Consider the following 25,771-nt stretch of genomic DNA (forward strand, 5'->3'; position numbering starts at 1 on the left):
ACACACTAGGCCCACTCGAGTCTGAAATTCAGGGGCCTAGCTCCCCTGAGACTCACACAAACGCGCACCACCTCCAATAAAGGAGGAAAATACAATCACTATCAGTTACCTTCCCTTCACACAAGCAGTCAATACAAAATCCTGGAGGCGACTACCTAGCACCCCAGAATACCCTCTGGAATAATATGAAATGGGCTACCACGAGCACAGCAAGTGACCCAACTAGGATATGGAATAGATGGATCACCCCAGGAAGCTCAAGGCCGTCGCTGGTCACCACCTAACTGGACTTGAGTTTGATGGAGCCCACACAGACGGCTGTCCTTCGCCGTTGATGTGCCCTAAGCGTCCCGCGGTGGTAGTCTCGGGTCCTCCGGATTTCCGTCGGCAGGCTTGGCCGAAGTCACAGGGTAAAAGGAACTCTGTTTGGTTTTTATCAGCTACTTCTCTCTCTTTCTCTCTCTCTTCTTCGGGCAAATATCTTCTGTTTACTATGTTTGGGGTCAAATGTCTTGTCTTGAGTATGCTTTGGGTTCAGCGGTCCAAACTTGCGATCGGCTTGCGAATCCATTGTCGCACGGCGTCGGAAGTGCCAATTGTGGGTCCTTAGACTTGGTTTAGTATGGTGCAGGACTCCCTCTCGACTCCTCGAAAGTATCCAGTCTGCGCATCCACAACGGTTCTTCAAGGTCACGCATCACTTTGATTGCAGACTGACTGCGAACTGACTCGAATCCCTGAAAATCAGGTGACACTCAGGGTCATCTTCTGAAATCCTGGGAAATCTGAGGAATCTTGGGGAACTGTGGGGATTCTTGGGTGTTGGCTCGGGAAACACTTAAGTTCAGTATAGAGAGTCTGGATTTATGGTCCAAACCCAGAGAATCATCTTTGGAACTCTGGGTCACCTGCACTCAGGGAGGTGAACTCTGGGTCATCGTGCGGCACTCTGGGTAACAAGTCTGCTGCATTGCAGGCTCGCGTGTATCTCCACAAAGCCACACCTTTAGCGGGTTTAGCGGCCTCCTGCGCATGATCATGGTGGTAGTGGGTTGATTCTCAGGGTAATTTGATCCTCTGGGGCACTCTGAGCCACAGCAAGATGAGGTGTACTCTGGGATACATTCGCCAGAGACACTTTCCGCCAGACTTTAGGCACTCATCGTAAGGGAAAGTCCGCGGCTGGACTGAGTGTTCTCTGAAATTCTGGGCGTGCACTCCCAGGATTCACACTTCCAGCCAGTTGGGCCCATCTGCGGTCAGACGCTGGATTCATCCCGAGAAATCACTTCTCTCCCACAGTCGCCATCCATGTCACACGGGTACAGCCGCGCCGTATCCAAGTCATCCACCAATCAGCATCCGATACAAACTCCAGGTCACAGAGGTGACTGCACATCGTCGGCAATTTTCTGGGGACCGCCTCGTGTCAAGTAACAAAGTGATGCTGTGCGCCAAAGAGATGACGAACGAGCTCCACCACATCACTGGTGAAATGCGAACCTTGGTCGGACACCCAGGCGTGCACTACCCCGAATCTTTTGAACCAGTCAATTAGCCCGTGATAAGCGGCTTCCGACGTCGGCCGATCACACTCCACCAATTCCACGTAGCCGCTCATATTATCCTTTAACACGAGCGCATACAGCGTTCCTGAGGTGCTGCGCGGCATCGAAAGAAAATCAAAATGCAGAATTTCGCTCGGCTTGGTCGCTCGTAAGGTCTCGCCATACGGTCGAGGCACCCTCTTGCCTTGAATGCTCAAACAGTGGATACCCCCAGAGACAAACGCTGATACATCTTGAGATAGCGTCTCCCACACCAACACTACACTCAGCGACTTCGCGGTCGGATCGACGCCCCGATGGCCACTTGCTCCTGCATGAGCAATGACACAGAGCCTCTGCTGCAAATCGACTGCGCTTTCAGGAAACGATCCCGATTAGTGAAGACATTGAGCTCCTCATCCCAACGAATACTGCTCAGCACTGGTCTTGTCAACACTTCCTTCTGTACGCGAACAACTTCTTCGTAGTGTGGCCATTCAAAGTCTTAAATGGATCGAATTCTCGTGGCTGCTCCCGCTTGATCACTGACACAAAGCAACCTCTCTTGTGCAATTCGGTGATGCAGCCGCGAGAAACGCTTAAGGCATCCGCTCCGGAGTCCAATAACGACGCCTTCACCGTCAAATCGAACACCGTCGCGCTCACCGTGCCATCATCGCTTCCGTTTGTGGCTGTCGCTGACTCGGCCTGTTCTGGCTCTTAGACTAGTCGCTTCATCTGCACTGGTGCCTCACTTGGCGGCGCCGACTTGTTTTTCCGCGAAGCCCAAAATTCTTCCACCAATCGTTTTGCCTCCCCAGGTTGGGCTTGCGGGCAATTCTTCACCAAGTGTTCTGTTGACTTACACATCAAACCCGGCCAGCGACGCTTTGGCTTCCTAGGGTTTGTTGCTGCCGCAGCATTCGATTGGCCGGCAGCGACGGATCTCGCTGCACCTTGGCCCTGCTGATTACCCGTAGCTGGGGAACTGCTGGGCTTTCCTGGCCCAGACTTAGTGTCATCCACCTGCGGCACGATAGACTTCTCCCGAACCATGAAAGAAGCCAGCAATTCCGTGAGCCAGCGAGAGAACTCGATTACATTCGACGTGTACCGCTTGTTCTGTTCCTGCTCGATGCGGCGCTGGATCTCCTTCTTGAAACTGATAGGCTCGAGACTTGCGACCAAGTATTTCCCCAACTTCTTCTGTTCTCGATCAAACATCACGTCCACCATGGTGTGGTCCTCGAGAACCTTGTACATGTTCGCCTGCAGCCTGTTGACGCGCGATTCAGCCTCCGCCAACTTTGTGTCTATACTCAGCTTCTGCATAGCGACGTCCAGCGCTACATAGTCCTCAAATGCTGTGTGTTTAGCCTGGAGAAAATATTGAACCCATTCGTCCTCGGTCACGTCCTGCCAATGCTTTGCAAATGTGAACCTCGCAATAATCTCCTTGGTCCCCTGCTCAATACATGAGCCGACGGGTTGCACGAACGGGCGATTGTGCTCAGTTCGAAAAGCACTCAGCGCCGCAAAATACGTGTGATAAGCTCCCAGGAAATCACGACGTTCCTGCATTGAGCTGCCTTTGTAGCGAGGAGGCTTGCGCCGGCGCATTCATTATCTGCCCGACGTCGCCGCTCACGTTCTCCATGGTTTCATAGCTCTCGGCCGGAGAAGCCTGCGGGGCACTGCCTTGATCCGGGCAAGTGTCGAATGGGTTCACGATTGGTGTTGAGGAATGGCGTCGTCTCTCGCCACCTAACCCTTCCGCTCTTGCTGTCGCTGCAGCCGCACTTGCGGCCGTCGCTGCTGCCCGACTCCCGCGAAGACTTAGCCGCCGAAACGTCTCGACGAACTGGTCTCCCTCCGACATGGTTCCAGTCAATTCCGAAAGGAACTAAAGTGTACTTTGATCTGTCTTCCTCGACTGCCGCCACACTGCGGCGGCAAATCCCAACAACTTGACGGGTTGTGAAGAAAATGGAAACTGATCGTTTGTCTCTCGTCTTCTCGGAGACCGCCTTAGCAGCCCCCACATGCACATGCACGCCTAGTGAACCCACAACCTAGTTCGACCAGACAACTTACAACCTAGATACACACTGACATCTCACTTCTCGCATCTCTCTGGGTGGGTACAATCCAGATCACCTCCTTCGACAGCTTCTCGTCCAGATCGTTAGCCTGGTGCGGCAGGAACGTGTGCGACAACCGGTCCGTCCAGCGTCTGGGTGGTCACGAGGAGGTCGTCCGTGACGCGGAGCATGCCCTCAACATCCCCCTGCTCGAACGAGCACAGACAGCTGCAGCGCCGGCGTGCCGAGCTCCAAGGCATCGATCATGCGCGCACAGCGGCGATGCGCTGTTGTTCCGTGCGCGCCGTTGGCAAGGAGCCTCGCGGTCCTCCGCGTGTGTGACCGCGTTCGTGACCCTCCACGCGGCGGCGCGCGTCCACGAGCTTCATCACGTCGCCAGCCGCGAAAGCCTTCTGCAGCTCCTTCCTGCGCTTGATCATCTCGCTCACCGTCTCCTCCGCACTCGCGTAGCTGCCCCCGCGCAGCACCACCTCAGCCAACATCGGCGCACTGCAGCAAGCTCGCCCGTCCTCCGACGGCTGCGTGTGACGCCACGTCGGCGGATGCTTCATGCGTGTGGAGCTAGCTGGAACGATCAACGCGCTCGCCGTCATGGCCATCTTGCCTTGCCCTTCGCCGCACCTGCGTCGCCACCGATGCGTGTGGGGGCTTTATCTCTCGGACTTGATCGCCATCTTGAAATGAACACCAATCAAAACTCCACTCCGTCCTATTCTAGGACATAATCCTAGTTGTTAGAACGGCGAAACTATTTGAAAAGTATTATCTGTACTTGAATTTTGTATTCGCATATACATATTTAGGCCAGTCTTCCGACAAATATTTGTCGGAAAGTGTCGGAGGCGTTCATCTAACCCTAATGCAGTCCATTGGCCAAAATATCCACACCAGGCGATATGATAGGCTGTAATTCAGGTGAATGAAACAATCCTGCTCGCTTATCAGTCGGAAAGACCACTATATTCATCCATACCCTTAACGACAAGTTTTTGTGTCAGCGATACATGTCCGCTTTATCAATGGTGAAACTCGCTGAGAGAAAGCAGGTTTGAGTGAACTGACAGAACACCGATCGCTATCATAATACATGTAGTGCTGGTTGCGAACAGGCGTGTTCCTATTGTTCCAATTGTTCGCTTTGATCCAATTGTTCGGTGTTGTTCGGGTGGTTCGTATTCGCGATTAAGTACGATGTCACGGCTTCTCGCCAAGTGCGGAATTGACAAGCTCTCCAGTTCTCTATAGTGTCGCTTTGGTGCCTCTTGTAAATGGAACACTTTCAGAAAGGTTACGAACAAGTTCCAATTGTTGGTATCGTTCAGAACTTGTTCGCAACCAGCACTAAATACATGCACTGTGAACACGCAACACGTAAGTACACCTGCGCAAAGATTGAAATTCAGTTGGGCTTCATAGTGAAGCCAACGCTACTAAAAAAAACATTATACTGGGAACACCCGGAGAATGAGGGAGTGGACAGCTCCCAACGGATTAATTGGACGCGTAAGCGTAACCTGGCGCAACCTTCGTGCTACACCAGCCAGAAGGATGTCGACCGAACAGGTTCACCGGCAACTACAGACTGAGGCAGGAAATGCACGTCAACAGACCCATGCACCAGCTTCAGAAAGTGAACTGCGGCACGCGCGATATTCATGGGTGTGGCCCCGCAGGGGCCACGCCCTAGAATCACGCGGGCCACAGTTTTCCCTTATCATAGCAATTAGCACCGGTACTATCACCAGCGTTTATACCACTGGTGTTCCCAGCCAAGTCGAAGACGACCTAGTCAACGCAAACTATGATACAGAACTACGCGCTGCTTGCTGTAAGGGTGACCTTCTTCCCTTTCTAAATCGATAAAACAGTATCTTTATGCTTCAATACAATATAATACTGTATTGGCGTAAGTGGCACTTACGCTGCCCGTTATACGGGTCAGCGCTCTCACCTGGGACAGAGCAGCAACGGACGAGCCAGCAGCTGTTGCGATTGTACACTTCGCAGTCTAGTTGTGTGTCTCCGTATCGAGGCACGTGCTTGCTGTGAAGTTGTTGCCAAAGGTAGGCAATTGTGGTACACATGGTGGAATACTGGGATCTGATTAGCGGAGCCCCTAGCTTTGACACTTCTGATTGGCTGAGAGAAAGGCAAGTTGAAGTTGCCTTTCTGGATACGATCTGCAACATTTACTTTTTGCTCCCCCGCCTCTCCTACGACGAAGTAGGAGGTATGCGTTGGTACGATTCATGTTTAAGCATAGGAGTCTAGGATATGATAGTTAGTTTGGTCTAACTCATTCTAATTCACTTTCGGATTTCCTTCCTAACCAACACTCGACTACCAAGCCTCGCCCGCATAATCTCAAGTGGTTATGAGCCCAAGCTACGCAGACACCGTGAAGCTCGTGGAAGACAACTAATTCCACTGGGAGTTCAACTTGCGGATGAAGCTGTCGCGCAAGGGACTGCTGGCCCACATCGTCAAGCCAGAGTTCGACCAGCTGAGTGACCGCTCCACGGTACAATGGAAGACTGACGATCTGAAGGCCCTTGGTGTGATCGCTGGGGACGTGAGTCTCACACACCAAGTCTACATCCGTGGAGCGACAACCGCTGCTGAATCGTGGTGCCTGCTTGAGGAGCAGTTCAACCGGAACACTCTCAAGAATCGGCTCGTCGTGACCAAGAAGTTGCACACCTTCAAGATGAAGCCCGGGACGCGGTTCGCGGCACATGTGGACCGCTTCAAGGAGCTGGTGCTGCAGATGGAGACGATTGGTGAAGCTCTGGACGAGACTCGCCAACTCGTGCTGCTGCTGGGTAGTTTGACGGACGAGTACCAGATGATCAGCACCGTACGTCGAACATGACGTTGGCGTACGCGATCCAAGCTCTGTCTGGTGTTGAAGTCTCGGAGGATTCGAAATCGGCTCGGGAGAAGGCATTCGCAACGAAGAAGGTGTTCCGCAAGCGCGGGTTCTCCGGGAAGTGCTTCTACTGCAAGAAGCTCGGGCACAAGGAGCAAGAGTGCCGCAAGAAGAAGGCCAATGAGGGACGTGGACAAGTCGCGCAGGAGGCGTCGGACTTCGCGTTCACGGCTACGGGTGCAATGGCGAAGTCGGAGTGACTTGTGGACTCCGGTGCTAGCTCGCACATGACCAGCGTCCGGGACAAGTTCATGTCCATGAAGGAGCTGAAGACGCCAGTCCGCATTACGATCGCGGATGGCACGAAGATCGACGCAGTTGCAAAGGGCACCGTCGGATTGAAGCTGATGGACGGGACGTCCGTCACATTGTCGGATGTTCTGTACATTCCGGAAGTTGATGGGAGCCTCATCTCGGTGTCGAAGCTGGCCGAGAAGGACGTGGACGCGCAATTCAGCAAGGACAAGTGTGTCTTTCGCTTTGGCGGCGTGGCGGTGATGGAGGCCAAGCGCTGTGGAAACGTCTACAAGCTGAAGACAGTGGGGGACGAGGTGTGTCGTGCGGCGACGACATCTCGTAAGGAGCCATGGGCCGTCGTGCACGCCCGTCTCGGCCACATCCCGTACAAGCGCTACGAACAGCTGTTGAGCATGGCCGATGGGGTACCGCGCATCGCGGGCGACGTGTCGATGGATAACGTGTGCGCCGGATGTTGCCTGGGGAAGATGCGCGCTGACGACTTCCCACGTCACCCTGACAACTTGGTCAAGAGTGCAGGTGTACTCGACTTGGTGCACACGGACGTCATGGGTCCGATGCAGACCAAGACACCTGGAGGCTGCACATACGCAGTGACCTTCATCGACGACTACTCGAGGCACGTGACGGTGCACTTCATGAAGGCGAAATCGGAGGTGCTGTCGAAGTTCAAGATCTTCAAGGCAGCAATGGAGAACGCAACGGGCAAGACGATCAAGCGCCTGCGTTCGGACAATGGCGGCGAGTACACAGGCAAGGAGTTCAAAGCCTACCTCGGCCGCAACGGCATCAAGCATGAGAAGACGGTGCCGTACACGCCTCAGCAGAATGGACTGGCTGAGCGGATGAACCGAAGTTTGGTGGAGATGGCGCGCTGCATGCTCTACCATGAAGGAATCGACAAGAAATGGTGGGCGGAATCTATCAACACGGCGGCCTGGATCATGAATCGGATCCCGAAATCGGTGACCGTCAAGACACCCCACGAGATCGTGCACCGAGCCAAGCCTCAACTCAAGAACATGAAGGTGTTTGGTGCACTCGGCTACGCCCACATCGCCGATGAAAAGCGTCGGAAGCTGGATGCGAAGGTGTTCAAGTGTCGATTCCTGGGCTACGAGGATGGTGTGAAGGGGTACCGCGTTCTCAACGTGGCGACGGGAAAGGTGCAAATCGTGCGCACTGTGAGGTTCATGGAGATGACGGAACCCGATCACCTGATGACGCGCCTGGAGATTGACGACGATGAAGATTCGACTCCAGCGGCACCAAGCTCGGGCGGCGTACCTGCACTGGTGCCTGTTCGCGACGTTTCGACTGAAGTTGAAGTTGGCGGCCCGACTATGTCGCCGAATGACGTGACGACAGGTGGAGCAATCGTTCCGTACACTACCCATCCGATGATTACTCGGTCGCGTGCTCGTCACATTGAAGAGACCAACGATCCTGAGGAGCCCGGAACTCGCAAGAAACAAGTCGTTGCGTCATCCGAGATCAGGACGAAGCGTCAGAAGGTGGACCAAGGTCGTGCCAAGTCGGACGACACCCAGCTAGCCATTCACGGCGGAATGCTGATGGCTGCAACGGAGGAGGTGCCAAGGTATCAAGAGGCGATTACGAGTGAGGATCGTGCCCAATGGAAGGCAGCGATTGCAAGTGAGCTAAGTCGCTGATGACGAATAAGACATGGAAGTTGATGCCCAAGCCCAAACACCAGCGCGCGATTGGCTGCCGCTGGGTGTTCGCGTTGAAGCGCGATCAGACGGGGAGAGTCGTTCGGTACAAGGCTCGTCTCGTGGCCAAGGGGTACTCGCAGCGCCATGGAATCGACTGCGAGGAGACCTACTCGCCGGTGGTGTACCTGAACTCCATTCGTGCGAAACTCGCGAAGTGCTGCGCCGACGGAATGGAGATTGACCAGTGTGACATCGACACTGCGTTTTTGTATGGAAAGCTCGAAGAGGAGACCTACATGGTGTTGCCTGAAGGACTTCGAGAACTGCTGGATTTGGCTGAAGCTCAAGGTGAAGATGGCGTCGTCTGCCTGCTACTGCAGAGTTTGTATGGACTCAAGCAAGCGTCTCGCGTATGGAACGGGACGATCGACGCGCATCTCAAGAGCATGGGATTTCGAGCTGCCGATGCCGACCCGTGTGGCTACACGAGAGGTGCTGGTGACAACGAGTGCATTGTGTGTCTCTACGTCGACGACATGCTGATTGCATCTCGCCAGCGGACTATCATTGACTCGGCGAAGGCAGGCATCGCGGACAAGTATCGCATCAAGGACATCGGACGCGCTCGATTCATCCTTGGCATCGAGATCGACTACGACATGGAGGCCAAGACGTTGGGCATCTGCCAGTGGGCGTACACCGCGTCGATCGTCAAGAAGTTCGGCCAGGAGAATGCGAAGCCGTGTCTGACTCCACTCGACCCAAGTGTGCAGTTGATCAAGGCGGACGAACCCCAAACCGAGGAGGACAAGGCCAAGATGAAGTCGAAGCCGTATCGCTCTCTCGTGGGAAGTTTGATGTACCTGGCGTGTGGAACTCGACCGGACATTTCAGCTGCAGTGGCCAAGCTGAGCCGTTTTCTGGAGAACCCCGGTGAGAAGCACTGGGATGCTGGTATCCGTGTGGTACGGTACCTGTTGAAGACCACGAATCTCAGAATCGTTTACGATGGATTGCTTGGCACGGAGCTCGTCGCGTATTCGGACGCCGACTGGGCTGGCAACCGCGACGACAGACGCTCTGTACGCGGAATGATGCTGATGATGTGTGGTGCTCCCGTGGTTTGGCGATCGACTTTTCAGAAGACGGTCGCGCTGAGTTCGACTGAGGCGGAGTACATGGCTCTCAGCGAATGTGTGAAGGAGGTGGTGTGGATGCGACTGCTGCTCAAGGATTTGGGTGCGGAGCAAGTTGGACCTACGGTGATCTACGAGGACAACCAAGGCGCCATGGTGTTGGCGAAGAATGTCGGTTACCAAGCTCGCACCAAGCACATCGACATCCGCTATCACTTCATCCGCGAGAAGATCACGAGTGGTGTTGTGGAGCTCGACTACGTTGAGTCCAAGAACCAACTCGCTGATTTCCTGACCAAGGGACTCTCGACGAAGACTCTTCGCTATCTGCTCGAGCGCAGTAACATCACTGAGATGCTCGGGTAGACTGCAAATTGAGTGGGGGTGTTGCGATTGTACACTTCGCAGTCTAGTTGTGTGTCTCCGTATCGAGGCACGTGCTTGCTGTGAAGTTGTTGCCAAAGGTAGGCAATTGTGGTACACATGGTGGAATACTGGGATCTGATTGACGGAGCCCCTAGCTTTGACACTTCTGATTGGCTGAGAGAAAGGCAAGTTGAAGTTGCCTTTCTGGATACGATCGGAGGTATGCGTTGGTACGATTCATGTTTAAGCATAGGAGACTAGGATATGATAGTTAGTTTGGCCTAACTCATTCTAATTCACTTTCGGATTTCCTTCCTAACCAACACTCGACTACCAAGCCTCGTCCGCATAATCTCAAGTGCAGCTTCCGGAATGAGCTATAACTTATGTAGGGATACCAAGCTTTGGTCATGATGGCCGCGAACGCTTCGAAGGAAGGCGTGTGTTTGAAATGTAGTACCCCGCGATGCGTCTGGTTGTCGAGAGGAATGAGCGTACTCAAGACTCGAGTATGCCCTTTGCTGTCGTGCAGCAAGCTCTGCTCAGAGCTTCCACAGGATTGGTCGAGCCTTCGTGCTGGAAGAGTTGATTTCGCTGAGGAGGGAGTGTGACACCCAATAGCCTTGAGTTGTAGCTGAGCTTGAATAGAGCTGGAGCTTGAGTAGTAGGCGTGAAAATTGAGAATGAGATTGAAATGAAAGCAGTGAGAGCTCATATCCTGTGATAGCTAGCTACATGTGAACTATCCGCTAGATTCCGTTGTTTGTGGCGTCTTGTAGGCTGATCCACGAATGGGTAGTTGCAGCTGCGTATCGAGAGCGTGTGCTCACGCTGACAGTCGAGGTTCTGGTTGAACCATGACAGGGAGACTTGAGCTCTTTGTTGGTTCGTTCTTGTGTATAAAGACGATTGATGGTAAAATGCAAGTTGGATTTTGTGGCTATGATATGAAAGTCTTAGCGCTAACCTACGAGTTGTGGGTCATCGATTAGACTGAAAGAAAGAATGCATGCAGGGGCTCGGATGAGCAAGCTGCTGAGCTCAAATGTAAAGCCGAAAGCCCACGTCGGCCACCTCGCTTTCCGTTGCCGAAGCGCACGACCATTCTCATAGAAGCAACAGCGCACGACCTCCGAGGAAAGCCAGGGGTCCAACCAGAAGAGAAGAGACCAGGATCACTGAGGTCGCAGCAGACGTCGCGGTTGAAGTTGCACTCGGGGTGGCTGTGGTTGCCGCCGGGGTGGTTGCAGTATTGAAGGCATAGTACTTGGCTTGATCAATACACGCGTGACTGGTAAGCTGCTCCTTTTTCAGCGCAGTTTCCTTCCTATCCTCTTTGCATTCAGCATCCGAGTATTTCACCAAAACACCCGACCCATCGGTGTTAAGTGTTGCTGTGAAGCTGGGGGGCCCCCGTCATAGAGAGAGTATGGCACGCGTTGTCTGCCTTGTACACCATGGCATGGTCTTCGGTTGTGCAGCTCTCCTTGTCGTAATGCTTCTCCACCAAATAAGGAGTGCCATCAAAAGCCGCAGATGCGTACTCGAGGTAGTCCTCGGTGCAGGAGGTCTGAATATAATGCTCGGTTACTTTCATGCAACTTGCAGTGAAATCTGCGCTGCAGTCTCTGGTGCCGATTGAAACAGACGTCGGCTGATTACATTCGGAATCCTCGAAGAAAGCACCAACTGTGTACTTTCCAGTCGTTGAGCCCTCCCCACCGCTGTTGGCATTCGTGGGCCCACTGCTGGAAGTCGAGCCGCTGCTATCGATCACAGTCACGCCGCTTCCATATGCCATTGAGTAAGCACCATTCGAATCGTCAAGACACGCGCTCTTGCTGGTATCCTGGTCCAAGGACAACTGCTTAAGGCCTCCGTTCTCTTGACCAGGTGTACACTCCGTGTCGGCGTAAAACATCAGCGTTGCATCGCCAGTGCCTGCAATGGTGGCCACGAAGCTTGTAGCGCCGTCCGTGTTGCACTTGCCGTTGGCAGGAAAACGACCACACTCCCAAGTTTGTCAGGGTCATCGCAGCTTGAACTGTCCTGGTAGCTCTCTACAGCCAGCGCCAAACAGGACCGACAGGAACATCGAGTAGAACTCCCCTGAAGTGGATCCGTCCGTGGTGACACATATCGTGTTGTGGTACGCCCCATCCGTCAACTCGCACGTCGTTAAATCTTCACACGAGCTCGCAACCGTAGCTGAAACCAGTGGAGGCGGACCCACAGCATCTTGGCACGAATCTTCCGCGTTGAAGTAAACGACACTCGTCAGCTCGATATCAGCCTTGGCGGAAACCAATACCGACGCCAAAACCAGACCGGTTCCCCAAAGACGCCCCAGTGACTTCATGGTGTTCCCTTGAGTGGCCAAGTAAGTTGGTCGACAAAGTGCTGTGGGGAAGCCGTGCACTGGTAGCTGCAATCGGTCGGCACGTTGCACGCTTCCGGCGACACGGGGCAGGGAGGGGGAGGCGGCCACACAGGGGACGGAGGCTTGGGTGCGTGCTGCGAGGAGCTTTGCGTAATGATAGTCCCGCAGCTAACGCTTCTGTGGCGGGGCTGACGGCGCCCAAGAGTGAGCTCCTGCCTCTTGCTGCGGTGATAGAGGGACGGGCTACCTAGCTCTTGATCCGTGGTAGTTAACCGTTTGGCAGTTGAAGACGCCCCCTACGCTTTCCCGTTTGCATTCTCCGTCTGTCCGTTGTACGCTCTACAAAACGACGAGCCCAGCATGGCGGACGGGCCCAGAATTGACACACTGCTGCGAGGCCTGCTATCCGTTGCTGAACGTCACGGACACCAAGGTTCACACGCTTCGACTGAAGTCATGTAGCATCTCGCGGTCGCGGCTGGTCTCCTGCTTGGTGCGACGACCCTGTAAACTGTGTCCACTACACTCCAACAGACTCATGCTTCTCAGGGTTTGCATTATAGAGCTTGCAAAGTGGGAGTGATTCTTTATCGCGTTGTCCTTCGATTAACTATTATCAACCAGGCGACCCTCCCGGCAACTAGTTAATGAACGAGGTGGTAACGGATCGGGTTAGCATGAACGGCGTCCGTTTTACTTGCTTTTCCCCAACGAAACTCATTTCAGCTTTTCATACACTGGTCATCGTGTAAACAGGGTACAAAGTATGAAGGAGGCGAGTGGACGTCGCTCGTGGCCTGTACTGCGCGCACTGGTGGCCAAGAACTGGACGGTTAAGAGACGTCACCCGCTCGTGACGCTTGTTGAAGTACTCGGCCCGCTGCTCTGCATCCTGCTGATCGCGGCAGTGAAGAGGTCCGAGGTGGATCTGAATATCCCTGCGGGGTGGTCCACCAGCGACTCCAATGGGTCCGCTCCAGAGTTCGGTTCTTCGTGGGACCTCTTCTCGACGACAGACTTCAACTCGGCGCTAAACGATGGCTTGGGTCGTACAGGGATCACCGTGCCGGAGAACCCAGAGAGCGGCAGCGGTGATGGTAATAACAGCTCGTCGAGTTTAAACTTGTCAGCGAGTTCACCACTGGGGATGGTAACCGATATATTAGGTCAAATGGCATATTTGGTCACGGCCAAATGTTGTGACTAGGTCACGTGACCTAAATGCGTAGGCCACGTAGGTGAACAAATGAGATGTATTAAGTGTCATTCGGGTCAATGTTCTCTATATGCAGCGCAGCCGTGTCGGCGTTTTAGGCGTTCGAGTCTACCTACGCTTCACCGTCATAGGTGAAGGAGGGTCCGGCTGAATATTCTCGTTTTTTCGCCGACGATGTAGCGCTGCTTATTGATCTAAATTCGCGCCTGCATTAACAGTTTGACGCTAGCGATAGCTCTCAATAGCAAAGGCAACGATGCCGTTCACATTTGGTTGCCACGGCCTGAGTACTTACTCGCACGCCCCTCTGACTGGCTAGAGCAACGCCGGCCAGGCAACTTCGGCGGCGATATCCCTCCCCCCCCAGAGAGCGTCGGTGTAATGCAGAGGTCCGCCAATACCGTATTATATTGTATTGGGATCATTGCGAAGCCCAATAAATATTACAATTCTTTGACAAACAATAATAAATATTGCCGTAATTTATATTGTATTGGCGCATAAAACATACTGTTTTATCGATTTAGAGGGGGGAGAAGGTAAGCAGCAGCAGTTCAGTATCATACTTTGCATTGATATTCAAAATTTTAGTAGTGAAGCTTTCACTGTGAAGGCTACCTGAGGCTTAGTCTACGCGTAGTTACATGTTGTATGCTCACAGTATTATGATAGCGGTCGGTGTCTTATCGGACGCTCAAAGCTGTTTTCTACCGGCGAGCTTGGTAAAACGGACATATATATGCTAATGCATACCTATATAATAGTCATTATGGTATGGAATACTTGCTTGGATGTGGCGTTGAGCCCTTAGCAGCTAGAATTTGACATCATCAGTCAAAAATTCTATGAAAGTGGTTTTTTTCATATTTATTGTCAATAATTGAGTCAATATGAAATTGTATTGGAAACCGGGGCGCTCAATAATAAAGATTTTTATTGGAAAAACCAATTATTTACTGTATTGCAATATTGTTTTCCGACCTCTGGTGTAACGAGAGAGAGCCATTGAACCATCAAACCAGTCCGCAGGACACAGTCGCGCCTTACACCGCCGCCATGGCGGTACTACGACTCGCGTCACTACTAGCCCAACTACCTATGACGTATGACGGCACTTGTATCGGGGACTCGTGACAGGTGAAGCGGTCGTCGGGAGCACAGCTCCTTCGACCACAGTCCGGATCGGTAACCACAACACACTCCAATACTATGCATGCACGCACGCACTGCAGGTGCAAGAAGCACTTGAGCTCGTTGCAATCAGGGATAATTTCTACTGATCAATACTAAGTAAGATAATGCACTGTATGTTAAGGAAACCACTTATGTAGATAGCCTATCTATCCCGAGCTTGCAGTAGCCAAATTGTGAACGCGACCTACGTATCAGCGGAACTTAAGGGAGCTTTAGAGACGGAACCACTTCGTCTTGAAAGTGCGAACAGAAGCAAGCCATTGGTGTGCGCACAAACTTAGTTGTTCACTCAGACGAACATCAGCCTCTTTTGATCTTTCTTGAGAGACTTCGCATCAAATTCGCCATTTCCACTGGCCACGGCTAGTGCTGTGACGCGATCTTGCCTACCTGTAAACACATATTCCCGTCCAGCGCTCGAACGACCTAACTAAATCCTCCATTCGCTCCTTCGTCCTGAATTCCGGAGCTCCAAGTTGGAATAAGGGGACCGTTCCAAGGTTTGAGCCCGTGGCATCTTAATAAACGGGCAAATTATCCCCCTTGATTTATCGAGTAAACTTGTTGAATATCTGGACTTATATACTCTCTGACGTCGTGTCTGCCTGTGTATATTTTATTTACCGCAAAAGAAAGTTTGGCCATATTATCATGAGCCGGAGACTGGCTCAAGCTGACAGCAAGCTTGCTTGCAACTACTTTATCTTTGGGCGTTCCCGTGGTCGCACTGATCGAAGCGGTTTCTCAATCGCGATAATTGTTTGCCGAAGAGCACGATAACAGTGAAGTGATTCTAACAGCGATCCATTCTGTAAAAGCCGCACTCTGTCTGCGAATGTGCAGCCGCGGTTCAGACCAGCGCGCTGGTTCGCAAAAACCGCATGCTTGGTTTGGAGTTACAAAATGAAACGTGTTCAAACCATGAAACCGATTCAAACCTGGTTTGCCGGTAATTTTGGTTTGGTTTGAGCTGGCCGAGGTTTGGTTTGGTTTGGTTTGTTCTGGGTGTGTTCTATACCATGCTTTCCGCAAACTCTGGCCTTGCCGTTGACAATGTAACGGACGCATCGTGGTAGTTTTCATTCCTGGGTTTCTTCGGTTCGTCGCATCATCCGTTACGGATCTGGTCTCCGGCCTGAAACCCTGCGTGCAACGGACAACCTCAACTGCCGGCAGTGTTAACAATAACCTTTAGCACGTCCCCCACCCCACCATCGTAGTTAGAGGCAGTGAGGGGGGGGCTCCGTCAACCGCGCTCTTCGCGGCATTCACGGCGCCAGAAGCTTTGCCCTTCGGTCTCTCACTATCCAACGCTCTCCGCAGCAAGCAAGCACCCAAGCCACCGCCCGCCCCCAGTGCGCCAGCCTCCCTCCGGGAGGCGCTTGCATTTTCGGGCATTATGGCCGTGTAACTGATATCAGTGATCCGTATTTTTATTCTAACCTTTTCCTCGTTCGTTGCGCTCTCAAAACCGCTCACCTGGCTGTAATCATGGGATACACACTTCGTAAAGGGCTCAGTGCGCTCCTCGCGTCTCCCCAAGGATGCCTGATCGCCATAATTAGATGGAGACGGCTCTTTGTTGCGGGAAGGAATGACTCCATGAGTCTTTCTCCTCAACACGCCCTCGTTTTTGGATAGTTAGTTGCTAGATACCAGAATGCGGGTGACACGGCTGCCTCGTACTACGATGGCGGGAGGAGTGCTGAAACGCAGAGCGATTGATGATGGCGTAGTTTACTTAGATCTACGTTTACACCGTTATCAAGCACTGAGCTGTTTCGTTCACACATGCATGGCGCTGGCGACGGTTGCCACGCAGGCTGCTCGTACTAGGCAGCCTTGTGTTCGTGTCGTCATTTCTGCTTTGGTCGTCGAGTAACACGAGCTCTTTTCTCATCGGGAATTTAGTCGGAAGCTCCGGTCGTGCGAAGCTTTTGCCACCAGGTGAGCGGAAGGCACGACGCTTGCAGTGCATCTCTTGGAGATCCACTAGCGAGTGCACTCCTAGCGGCCCACTCGAACCCGAGAACGACAAAGACTGCAACGCAGCCATCACCAGGAGAATGTCAGGGTACTGCGAAGTGGAGGATCTGGATTCGGGCGAACGCTTTCAAGTCATGCGCAAACACTGCAACGGACTGAAGGGCCACGTCGGGAAGATTTTTAAACAGGTCTTATGCAGGTCTGGTCTTTTTTGGTCCGTAGGACCAAAACAGGACCGAAATAAAATCAGCCTCCAAATGGGACCTAAAAGACCCTACAGAAAACAAGGTTTTAGAAAAACTCTACAATTAAATATTCAAACGGAAAATAAATGTATTTTGTATTACAGGGGATATTGCAAATGAAAAACCATACTGGACAAAAACTTCAACCCTGCTGTCAGGTTAACTGTCAGTCATGCTAATCCGGCTTGTACTCTAGCTGCCCGGGCCATCCGACTTGATGAACACCCCTGCCCCCGCGAGTTAATAACTCAGCCAAACGATAGAGTACACACTCGGTGGATCCGTCAGCACCAATAGTCTCTCCATGGTACCAACACTGTCATACAGGCAACTCACGAGGTCGCAACGCAATCACCATGGGCCCAACCAGCGCACCCAACGCAAGCAAAGCGTCCAAACGGTGCCAACTCTCGGACCAGCAAGCTTCACAGGATATCATTCAGTCTAATCGGGCCGAACGTCAGCGAGCCAACAGCAACCAAAGCATATGAGAAGAAGTCCACGCCGATCTTCGGCCCACCAGCTACCGCTATACTTAAGTATGCACTAAGGCTAGACCAATTGTAGTTTTCCTTAAATTGCGGTCTTAGGGACAATCGAGAAGTTCATTTTGCGTACGTGGGATGCGGAGGGCGAGCTGCGAGCTAGCGCCCTGCTGGATGTCGATCACTGGATCACTATCTAGCTTCCTGCAGAGGCAAAGTACAAGCAAGTACTTCAAGTACCAAGTACCAAGGATCAGCGGTACATGCATACAAGACTACATGGACGAAGATAGCAGTAGATTCAGGCACGAGGACGTCTGAGCAACCCAGTTAGTTAAAGCTCATTAAGAAAGTCTAGCAATAGCGTACAGTCCGAGCAGCGTCGACGGTCCAGGGATCGACACCAGCAAGACACTCGCTCGCAAATTCAGACATTTGGGTTTCATATTATAATCTCCAGCTCTACTTCAATAGTGGCTGCCCTCTATAATCTATCACGATATTTTATATCAGGGTGAAGGGGGTCTAAAAATGGCTTGTTTCGTAGTGATATCATTTGGGTCTCGCCATCCAAACGGGACCGCTAGCGAAATCATACTGATTTTCTGTTCGGTCTCGTTTAGATGCCGTAGGACCCAAAACAGGACCAGACCTGCATAAGATCTGTTTAAAACCTTACCCCACGTCGAATTCCGCTGCTCAGACGCTCCAGGCTTCGTCAATTACCCCGTGGAGGGCGTTCAAGCTGTAAACAACTGGATTGCTTCCAACGTCTCCCTAACGAACAACGGCGCGTCTCCGCGTGACGGAATTGCCATGGTCGTATGCCCGAGACTGGTTGCTAGCGCCTACGCTACCATTCAGTCTGCCCATTGAGATCTGGTTCCACGTGGATGAACTCGGAGACTTCCACGGCTTGTTCGCGTCGCTCCAGCAGCTCACCGTCTCCGCCGGCGACATTTCATTCCACCCAATTCGCAGCTCACAGGCCAAGGGCTTTTATACTCCAAAATTTACGCCATTCACAACAGCCTCTTCGACCGCGTGCTCTTCCTAGATGCCGACAACGCGCCTGTGAGAGACCCGACTTTTCTGTTCGAGTCGCCAGAGTTCGTGACAACTGGTGCCATCTTCTGGCCAGACTTTTGGCACCCTTCACAGACCCTTTTCAACATCTTCCGAGACGGCGATGCTATGGGAGCTCCTCGACACGCCGTTTGTCGACATGTTTGAACAGGAAAGCGGCCAGGTTCTTATCGATCGTGTCCGGCATAGTGCGGCGCTTGAGCTCGTGAACTTTTACGCATTCCACGAACCCAATTACCTCAGGAAACTCGACATTTTCTATGGAGATAAGGACCTCTTCCGCTTTGCGTGGATGAAGCTGACGCTTCGTTTCACATGATTCAAAGCCCACCGGCTTCGGCGGGCTGGGTGATCAACGGGTCGTTCTGCGGTATGACGATGGTGCAGCACGATGCAGGGGGGAGGTGCTGTTCCTACATAGGAACATGAACAAGCTAACTGGGACGCGTGATGGTCGATTCGAGGCGGACGGCTACCCTGACCCGGTCATCTGGTCGCACTTGCTGTCGTTCAACTCAAGTGTCGACCTCAAAAACTACACGATTGAGGACTACTGGGCAGAGGGGCAACTATGCTTTGGCCATCGAGAGGTGGGATATAGCGGGGTCTTCTACTTGCAGGACTTCGCCAATCTCAGCTTCGCTGGTATCGAAACGGGCCTGCGACGTTTTGCGAAGGAAGCGATTGACCTTCGGGACGATAATTGATGCAGCAGCACAACTTGATGAGATCTGTTTACCTTAATAATGTGCGTGCTTTGATACCTCTCCATTTCTCTAATATACCCTGCTTGAATGTCGTTTTAAAGCTCGCCATGTGTCATGAAAGCGTCGGCAGCGCCGCAGTCGTTCAAAACGCCAAAGTCGCCAAGCGCGTTGCTGCTGGCATGATACAAGGAGCACACGCATGTCCCTGTGTCTTCGTCTAAAAGCAACATTGGGATAGTAGGGTTAGTTTAGTTGAGTGTACAGTATGCTGACATGCAGCAGCCTTACCACATCTTCCGCGGTTGTTGCACACAGCGTCCTCCTTGGTCCCCTGAATAGTCTGGGCAACGTTGGTAGCCACAGTTGCTGTTGAGTGGGTGAGCCCTGTTGCAGAAATGGCGAGGGCCGGAAGGTCTCCCGATGGAGAGTAGAATGTGACGATGATCGCTGCAATGCACAACAAATTGTAAGATTGTAGTCCATCCAAAAACCTCGCAAAACAACATCGTTTGCCGTACCGTTGCCAGCGCTAGTACAAGCTAACGTGCCCGATGAAAAGGTAACTCCAACACTTGTGATTCTACGATGGATACACAGTGCGTCAATTGTTGAAATGGTCGAGATTCTATGCAAGAGATGGTCAAACTTACGTCAGTAGATTCTCTAGTGCAGACTTCACGGATGCAGGAGCTGCTGAAAAGGGTAGAGGAAGCGTAGTTTCGCCACGAAATGCCAGTGTGAAGGTCCCTCCATCAGCTGTACAGCTGATGGTTTGTACCTCGTCAACTTGGTTGGGCGTCCACGGATCATCGCCGCTCGGACACGGAACTGCCGAGGGTCAAAATGAACAAAGGCGTCAAACAAAGACCTTAATAACTCCCAACAACAATTTGTACGTACTTTTGGAGCAGCTATATCCTGAGTAGCGGACACTCTTGCCGCGGTCCAGCGGGACTTTGTCGCAGTAGCAGCCCTGAACCATATCGGCATCCCAAGTTGCCAATGCGTTCGGGTCGGAGCCGTAGATGAAGCCAGCGGCGGTATACAACGCCGTCGGGGTGAGCGCTGCCAGCTCTCGCAGCGACCGACAAGTCCCGCGGTTGTTGCAGACAGCTCCGTTACTGGTGGGGCATGACACTTCACCGAAACGTTAGCTAGAGCAGAGGACTGAAAGACCCCAGCGTTATAACGTACTTCGATTGCATGCAGCTCCTTCGAACCCGGGAAGACATCTGCACGTACCTGCATTGGTGCAAAGACCCTGGTAGGACGGCATTTCATCACTCAGTTATCAATAGCTGCACGACCATGGGCAAGCAACGGAGCATCAAGTGCGTACCGCATTCGAGCATTGCACAATGGAGTTGTGCGCCACGTTGTTCGTCATCGCTTCCTCTACCCACGCACGCCCGGTGGGGCATTTTGGTTGAGAACAGTCATAACCCCCGTACCCCTCATCGCAGAGACATCGGTACAGCGGCCCGCCCAAACATCGTCCATGACTGTAACAGCGAGTTACCGAGCCCGAAATCCCTACCGACAGGAGGTTTAGTTAGTCCGAGGAGATTCTTGCTGAGAAATCTGCAGCACCACTATACCTGCGCAGGTCACCAAGCCGCTGCCGCTATAATATCCGCAGTCTACAATGCTCCCCGAGTTTCCCAGTCCTGCTCAGGAATGTTAGTGTAGTCATGCGAGACAGCGATAATAAGCGGAGACTTACCATCGCTGGGCCCGAAGCCTGCCGCGCATGCACAGACGCCAATGAGCGTGTTGCAGGTCCCTCTACCTGAGCATTCGAGCCACTATTCATGACGAGCAAGGCGTGTGTTAGCTACATCATCACCAAAAGCTGAGCTACATTATATCGCTCGTACCTCTTTGGTTCCCGTCACAGTCAGCGGTGGAGTGGATCCATACATGGCTTGTGTTCCGTCTGTGCGATCGATACCCAGTCAGAGCTCCATTATTTACGATATCCACTAAGAACAAAGTGACACGCCTGTTTCCACCGTAAGCGAGCTGGTACCCCCTACAAAACTCGGCGTAGCAACGAGCGCTGGGACGTCTCCATGTTCGTACGTGAAAGTGATCAATGCCGAGACGCCGTCCGAGTCGCAGAGGGTCGTTCCTCCGTTCAACGTGACGGACACCCCTCGGATCGTGAGCAGGTCTTCCAGCGCAGCCTTCAGCGTCGCCGCCGTGTCCACACTCCCGTCCAGAGGCCGCGTCGTCTCGCCACGAAAGCTCAGCGTGAACGTTCCGGTGCAGCCATCGCAGAGGCAGGAGACAGCCTGCATCTCGTCCACCTGACCGGAGGAAATGGGGTCGTCCCCATACGGACACTGTCGGAGCGAGCAGTCCACGCCCGTGTAGCCGTGGTCGCACACGCAGCCGAAGATCCGGTCGGCGTCCCAGGGCGAGTCGTACGTGGCCGAGTAGAGCAGGTTGTAGTCGTTCTTGGCAGCGGCCATCGCTCGCATGGACATGCACTTGCCGTGGCCGTTGCAGTTGGTCCGGCAGATCTGCAGGCGCTCGCAGGCGACGCCAGCGAAGCCTGCATCGCACTCGCACCGCCCGTTGCCGTGGTTGCAGCGGCCGCGATTGGAGCACTCCTCCGCCATGGATCGAACCGAGTTGTCGCCCGTGGCGAAGTCCACCCAGGGGGAGGCCTTCGGACACGCTCGCTCATTGCAGTCGTAGCCTGTGTAGCCCGGGAAGCACGTGCAGCTACAGTATACAGGCGTTGGCAAGTCAGTATGTACGAACGCAATGGGGATGGCATCGGAAACTCCACGGGGTCTCTCACGTGTTGTCGCTTCCGCAGGTGCCATGACGATTGCACTTGGACGGACACGCACCCCGCACGCTCGCTAGCAAGCAGCAACAGAGCGCCAATGCCGCAAGCAGAAGGCCATTCCGGCGTCGGGCCATTCCTTTTGTAGAGACGCGGCTAGCGAATGGTCGCGCCAACCTTGGCCAGTAATAACTGAGCCAGCCTTAAAAAATGGGGGGGCATAGATTTTTTAAAGTAAAATCCACAACCTACATTACGATTCTTCTTTTTGTCATCGCTTTAAACTTTTCGAGGGCCGAGTCTTGTCGATGCTGTTTGTAAGATCACGCTCGATAGCCAAAACCATCAGGTTTGACATCCAAAGATCTCCCATTGTTGTTCTGAGCCGCGTCTTAATTCTTTTCATGGCTGAGAAAGACCTCTCCGTAGCGGCAGTTGTTACAGGCAGCACACACACCAAGTTAATAATTCGGTGCAAGGTCGGGAACAGCTCGTTGTTATCGGTCCCGATGAGTTGGATGCATAGTTGTTGCGTTGTCTTCAATTTTTGGAACCTTTTGTCGATCTTTGCCAAATTGCGAAACCGAGTGGCCTCTTCTCGAAGGTCGTCCAGCTCATCGGTGAAATCATCGGGATAAAATGTTTTAGCCAGCTCAACAATTTTAGTAGCGCTCCAATTCTTGAAATTATCACGTGGACTGAGCGATCCGCACAATTCCATGAGACTAAAAACTTCTCCACTAAATCGTGAATCCATTTCAGAAATCAGGTCACGAAGGATACAGTTGTATACTTCGTCACGATAGTGAGCTTCTTGTGTAGGCTGGACACCATCCCTGGAGGAGTCCGCTCCTGGAATTCCAGCCCTGCCACACACCCGACTTCTCATTACGCGTCGTTTCCACACGTCATTTTTGTCAGGAATGAGAGGGGTGTCGTCAACTTGTATTGATTTGCAAAAGTTGACCGATGAGTTCCAAATCGATTCAAAACTTGGCGAGTTCCCAGTCATAGAACTATGATCGAGCATTTCTTTTAGTTCTTTGGATACCTGCTTCGTCATATTCACGGCTGACACGATATCGACGTCATCTTTCTGCAAAAATTGGGACAGCCAATTTGTTTTTCCCAAAACTGCAGTGAGAATCTCCATACCATGACGGTGCCGACATCGGCCGACAGAGTGCCTACAAGCTGGGATTGGCTAAAAAAAGCAGGCACATCATGCACATCGGGCATGGTGCCCAGGCGGTTAGCAATCAAACAACCACTCCTCCTGCCGTGCCAGAGCAAATCCTGGATTGCAGGTGTCAGGCTGTTACTGCCTGACACCTGCAATTCTGCCGCTGTTACCAACTTAAGAGTTTGCATGTTGGTTATTAAAACAGCAGCATTAGCGCTGCGTAACATACAAAAACGCAATACATTTCTCATTTTTCGAGAGTTCATCTGGCTGTACTGTATTAAAAGCATTGAAATTTACACAGTTAGTTAGCGCTCGTCGCCATCGATGCAGCGATGCAGTCCTACTCACTTTTGCTTTTGCGCTCACCCCACCGGCGATTTGCTAGCGATTTCACGTCAGTGTTAAGTAAGAGTGGGGAGTCTTTTTTTTTGTGCGCGTCTCTCTTCACGTCCGGCGATTTGCTAGACCTTCCACGGACAGAGATGCAATCATTGTGGGTAGACGGACTAGGGGCGGCCCAATGTGTGAGAATCAGAGCGGTACATCCGAGAGATATTCTCTCTGTGGATTGTACTCGATCAACAATGCGGTGCAAACCCGGGGTTTTTTAACCGTGGAGGATTTGGTGCCAATCGTGCGTCGTCTTAACGCGGCTGCACCCGAGGAAGAAGGGCCAACCCCCCACGGCGATGAGAAGTACGGGGCGTATTCTATGCAAGCACTGCATGAAGCGCTTCGCGCCAAGGACTATCAGCTGCGGTACCTGAACAGTACCAACACGTTCAACTGCAGTTCGCAAAGATGGTTCAAGAAGATTCCTAGGTCTAGTTTTAGGCACCTTGTGATCATCGGTAGGCCCTTGGGCCAAGAAGAGGGTACCTGGCACTGCATCGCTCGCGCGGCGGTTGGCGACAAGCACTACTTCATCGGCTCGGACGAGCTCGTCTACAAGCCAAGTACCGAAGACGGATTACGCCACTTCTTTGCTGATCTGGGCTGTGTTTACGCGGTCGAGCCGATTAACTACCAACAATAAAATCCTTCTTTTAAACAAAACCGTTGTTTAGTCTGTAACATCTGGGTAATCATAAAATAACCTTTAAGACAGGAGCACTCTTATTTTTTACAATTAAAATGGCTACAGTAAAGATTCAGAGTGGTAGCACACCGCCTCGGCTGCAGTGCAAGATGTTGTCAAATGCATGAGCTGTTTAAGAGTAGATCGATATTATGAAGCTCTGTGGCGTTCCAGCAGTTGCGTACGAAAGTCAAACGCACACTACATGCTGTACGCTATACATTTATCGAAGTGTAATGTGTAGCGGTGCAGAACATTTATTATAGCCCCACGTTAGAAACTATAACCCAACTACTTCCGTGTAAACAGCTCTTGCGTTTCCTTGGGCGCTGGGTCCGTTACGCCAGCGACAGCAACGCGAGCACGGTACGCGTCTACTAGAGAGTTGAGCTTGCTTTCCCGGAAAAACTAGCGCAGTTGCTTGAGTACAGCTGATCTACGTTTGCTCTTGACTCCGTGCTCTTCGAAAAATCTGTACATCCCGGCTTCGGCCTCAATTCCGGTACGGACAACTTGGTCGGTGTAGTCAGGGGCCGACGGGTCCAGCTCAAAGCCGTTTGGTAAGAAGAGCTTCATGTAGTTCACGGTGTGCTTGTACGCTGATTTTTTCTGCCGATCCGCACACACGTCCCACATACGTGGTGTTTTTGCGTACCACTCAAACCAAATAGCCGCTGGGCCTTTCGGGAGAGCCTTGCTTCCACACGACTTCGATACAGTAGCGGAATCTTCGCAATGCGATTGTGGTGCCACCACCGGTGCAGGCAAACTTGTGGAGGAGTCATCCTGACCAACGTCGCGCTGACTCTCCAGTTGGGTGACCCGCTCGGTCAAGGCTCGATTCATGGCTATCAGCTCGCCGATGATGCAGTTCTGGTGATCGATCAGCTTCTCTTCTCTTGTGAATGCCTCCGCGTCGTCTTGAGATTCCTCCAGATCCTTTTGTGCCACCTTCGCCTGTAGTTCAGAGCTCCACGCGAGAACTTGAGCTTTTGGTAAACCCAACGCCATCAGGCATTCGCGCATCCGGGTAGCGTACGGGCACATCGGGAAGCGCTCGAGTACCTCGGGAAAATGCTGGATCAGCGCGGCAGTTACAACTTCAACGACGCGGGCGTTGAGCTTCTTCTCGGGGTCTTGGATGCACACGTTTGGCTGGAAAAGAAGATTACCCAAGCTCAGTGCCTGCTGCCGGCTGGCGGAGTCGAACCAGGAGAGGGTTGGAACCGGTGTCTTCTTGCTCGAGTCCCACCCGCTGAGAACACGCGCTACTTTCTGGTCTTCAATGGTAGTGTTGAACACGTAAGCGAAAGCCTTGTTGGTAGCCGTCATGTTCCACGAACCACGATCGAAAATCCACTGAGCACTAAGCAGTGGATCACCGTTTGCATGCTGAG

General features: G+C 52.6%; 5 protein-coding genes across 5 annotated transcripts; 1 reads left to right on the plus strand and 4 right to left on the minus strand.

Annotated features, from left to right (window-relative positions):
• Positions 1-2,267: 2,267 nt before the first annotated feature.
• Positions 2,268-3,167, minus strand: PHYSODRAFT_487787 (hypothetical protein; the record flags this gene model as incomplete). The annotated part of the gene is made up of 1 exon (XM_009522354.1): positions 2,268-3,167. One exon carries the CDS (start codon positions 3,165-3,167, stop codon positions 2,268-2,270), a length of 900 nt encoding a protein of 299 aa, XP_009520649.1.
• A 724-nt stretch (positions 3,168-3,891) lies between these two features.
• Positions 3,892-4,248, minus strand: PHYSODRAFT_253513 (hypothetical protein; the record flags this gene model as incomplete). Its single annotated transcript, XM_009522355.1, has 1 exon — positions 3,892-4,248. One exon carries the CDS (start codon positions 4,246-4,248, stop codon positions 3,892-3,894), a length of 357 nt encoding a protein of 118 aa, XP_009520650.1.
• Positions 4,249-11,398: 7,150 nt separating this feature from the next.
• Positions 11,399-12,373, minus strand: PHYSODRAFT_297050 (hypothetical protein; the record flags this gene model as incomplete). The annotated part of the gene is made up of 2 exons (XM_009522356.1): positions 11,399-12,025; positions 12,098-12,373. The coding sequence occupies 2 exons, from the start codon at positions 12,371-12,373 to the stop codon at positions 11,399-11,401; spliced, it is 903 nt and encodes a 300-aa protein (XP_009520651.1).
• Positions 12,374-13,160: 787 nt separating this feature from the next.
• Positions 13,161-19,313, plus strand: PHYSODRAFT_326388 (hypothetical protein; the record flags this gene model as incomplete). The annotated part of the gene is made up of 6 exons (XM_009522357.1): positions 13,161-13,491; positions 18,366-18,463; positions 18,502-18,629; positions 18,682-18,894; positions 18,933-18,987; positions 19,071-19,313. The coding sequence occupies 6 exons, from the start codon at positions 13,161-13,163 to the stop codon at positions 19,311-19,313; spliced, it is 1,068 nt and encodes a 355-aa protein (XP_009520652.1).
• Positions 19,314-19,959: 646 nt separating this feature from the next.
• On the minus strand, positions 19,960-22,247 carry PHYSODRAFT_484400 (hypothetical protein; the record flags this gene model as incomplete). The annotated part of the gene is made up of 9 exons (XM_009522358.1): positions 19,960-20,141; positions 20,214-20,450; positions 20,508-20,574; positions 20,653-20,846; positions 20,912-20,983; positions 21,037-21,118; positions 21,191-21,249; positions 21,304-22,043; positions 22,123-22,247. 9 exons carry the CDS (start codon positions 22,245-22,247, stop codon positions 19,960-19,962), a joined length of 1,758 nt encoding a protein of 585 aa, XP_009520653.1.
• Between the last annotated feature and the right edge of the window lie 3,524 nt (positions 22,248-25,771).

Source organism: Phytophthora sojae, assembly GCF_000149755.1.
Source record: "Phytophthora sojae unplaced genomic scaffold PHYSOscaffold_2, whole genome shotgun sequence".
NCBI classification, from domain to species: Eukaryota; Oomycota; class Peronosporomycetes; order Peronosporales; family Peronosporaceae; genus Phytophthora; species Phytophthora sojae.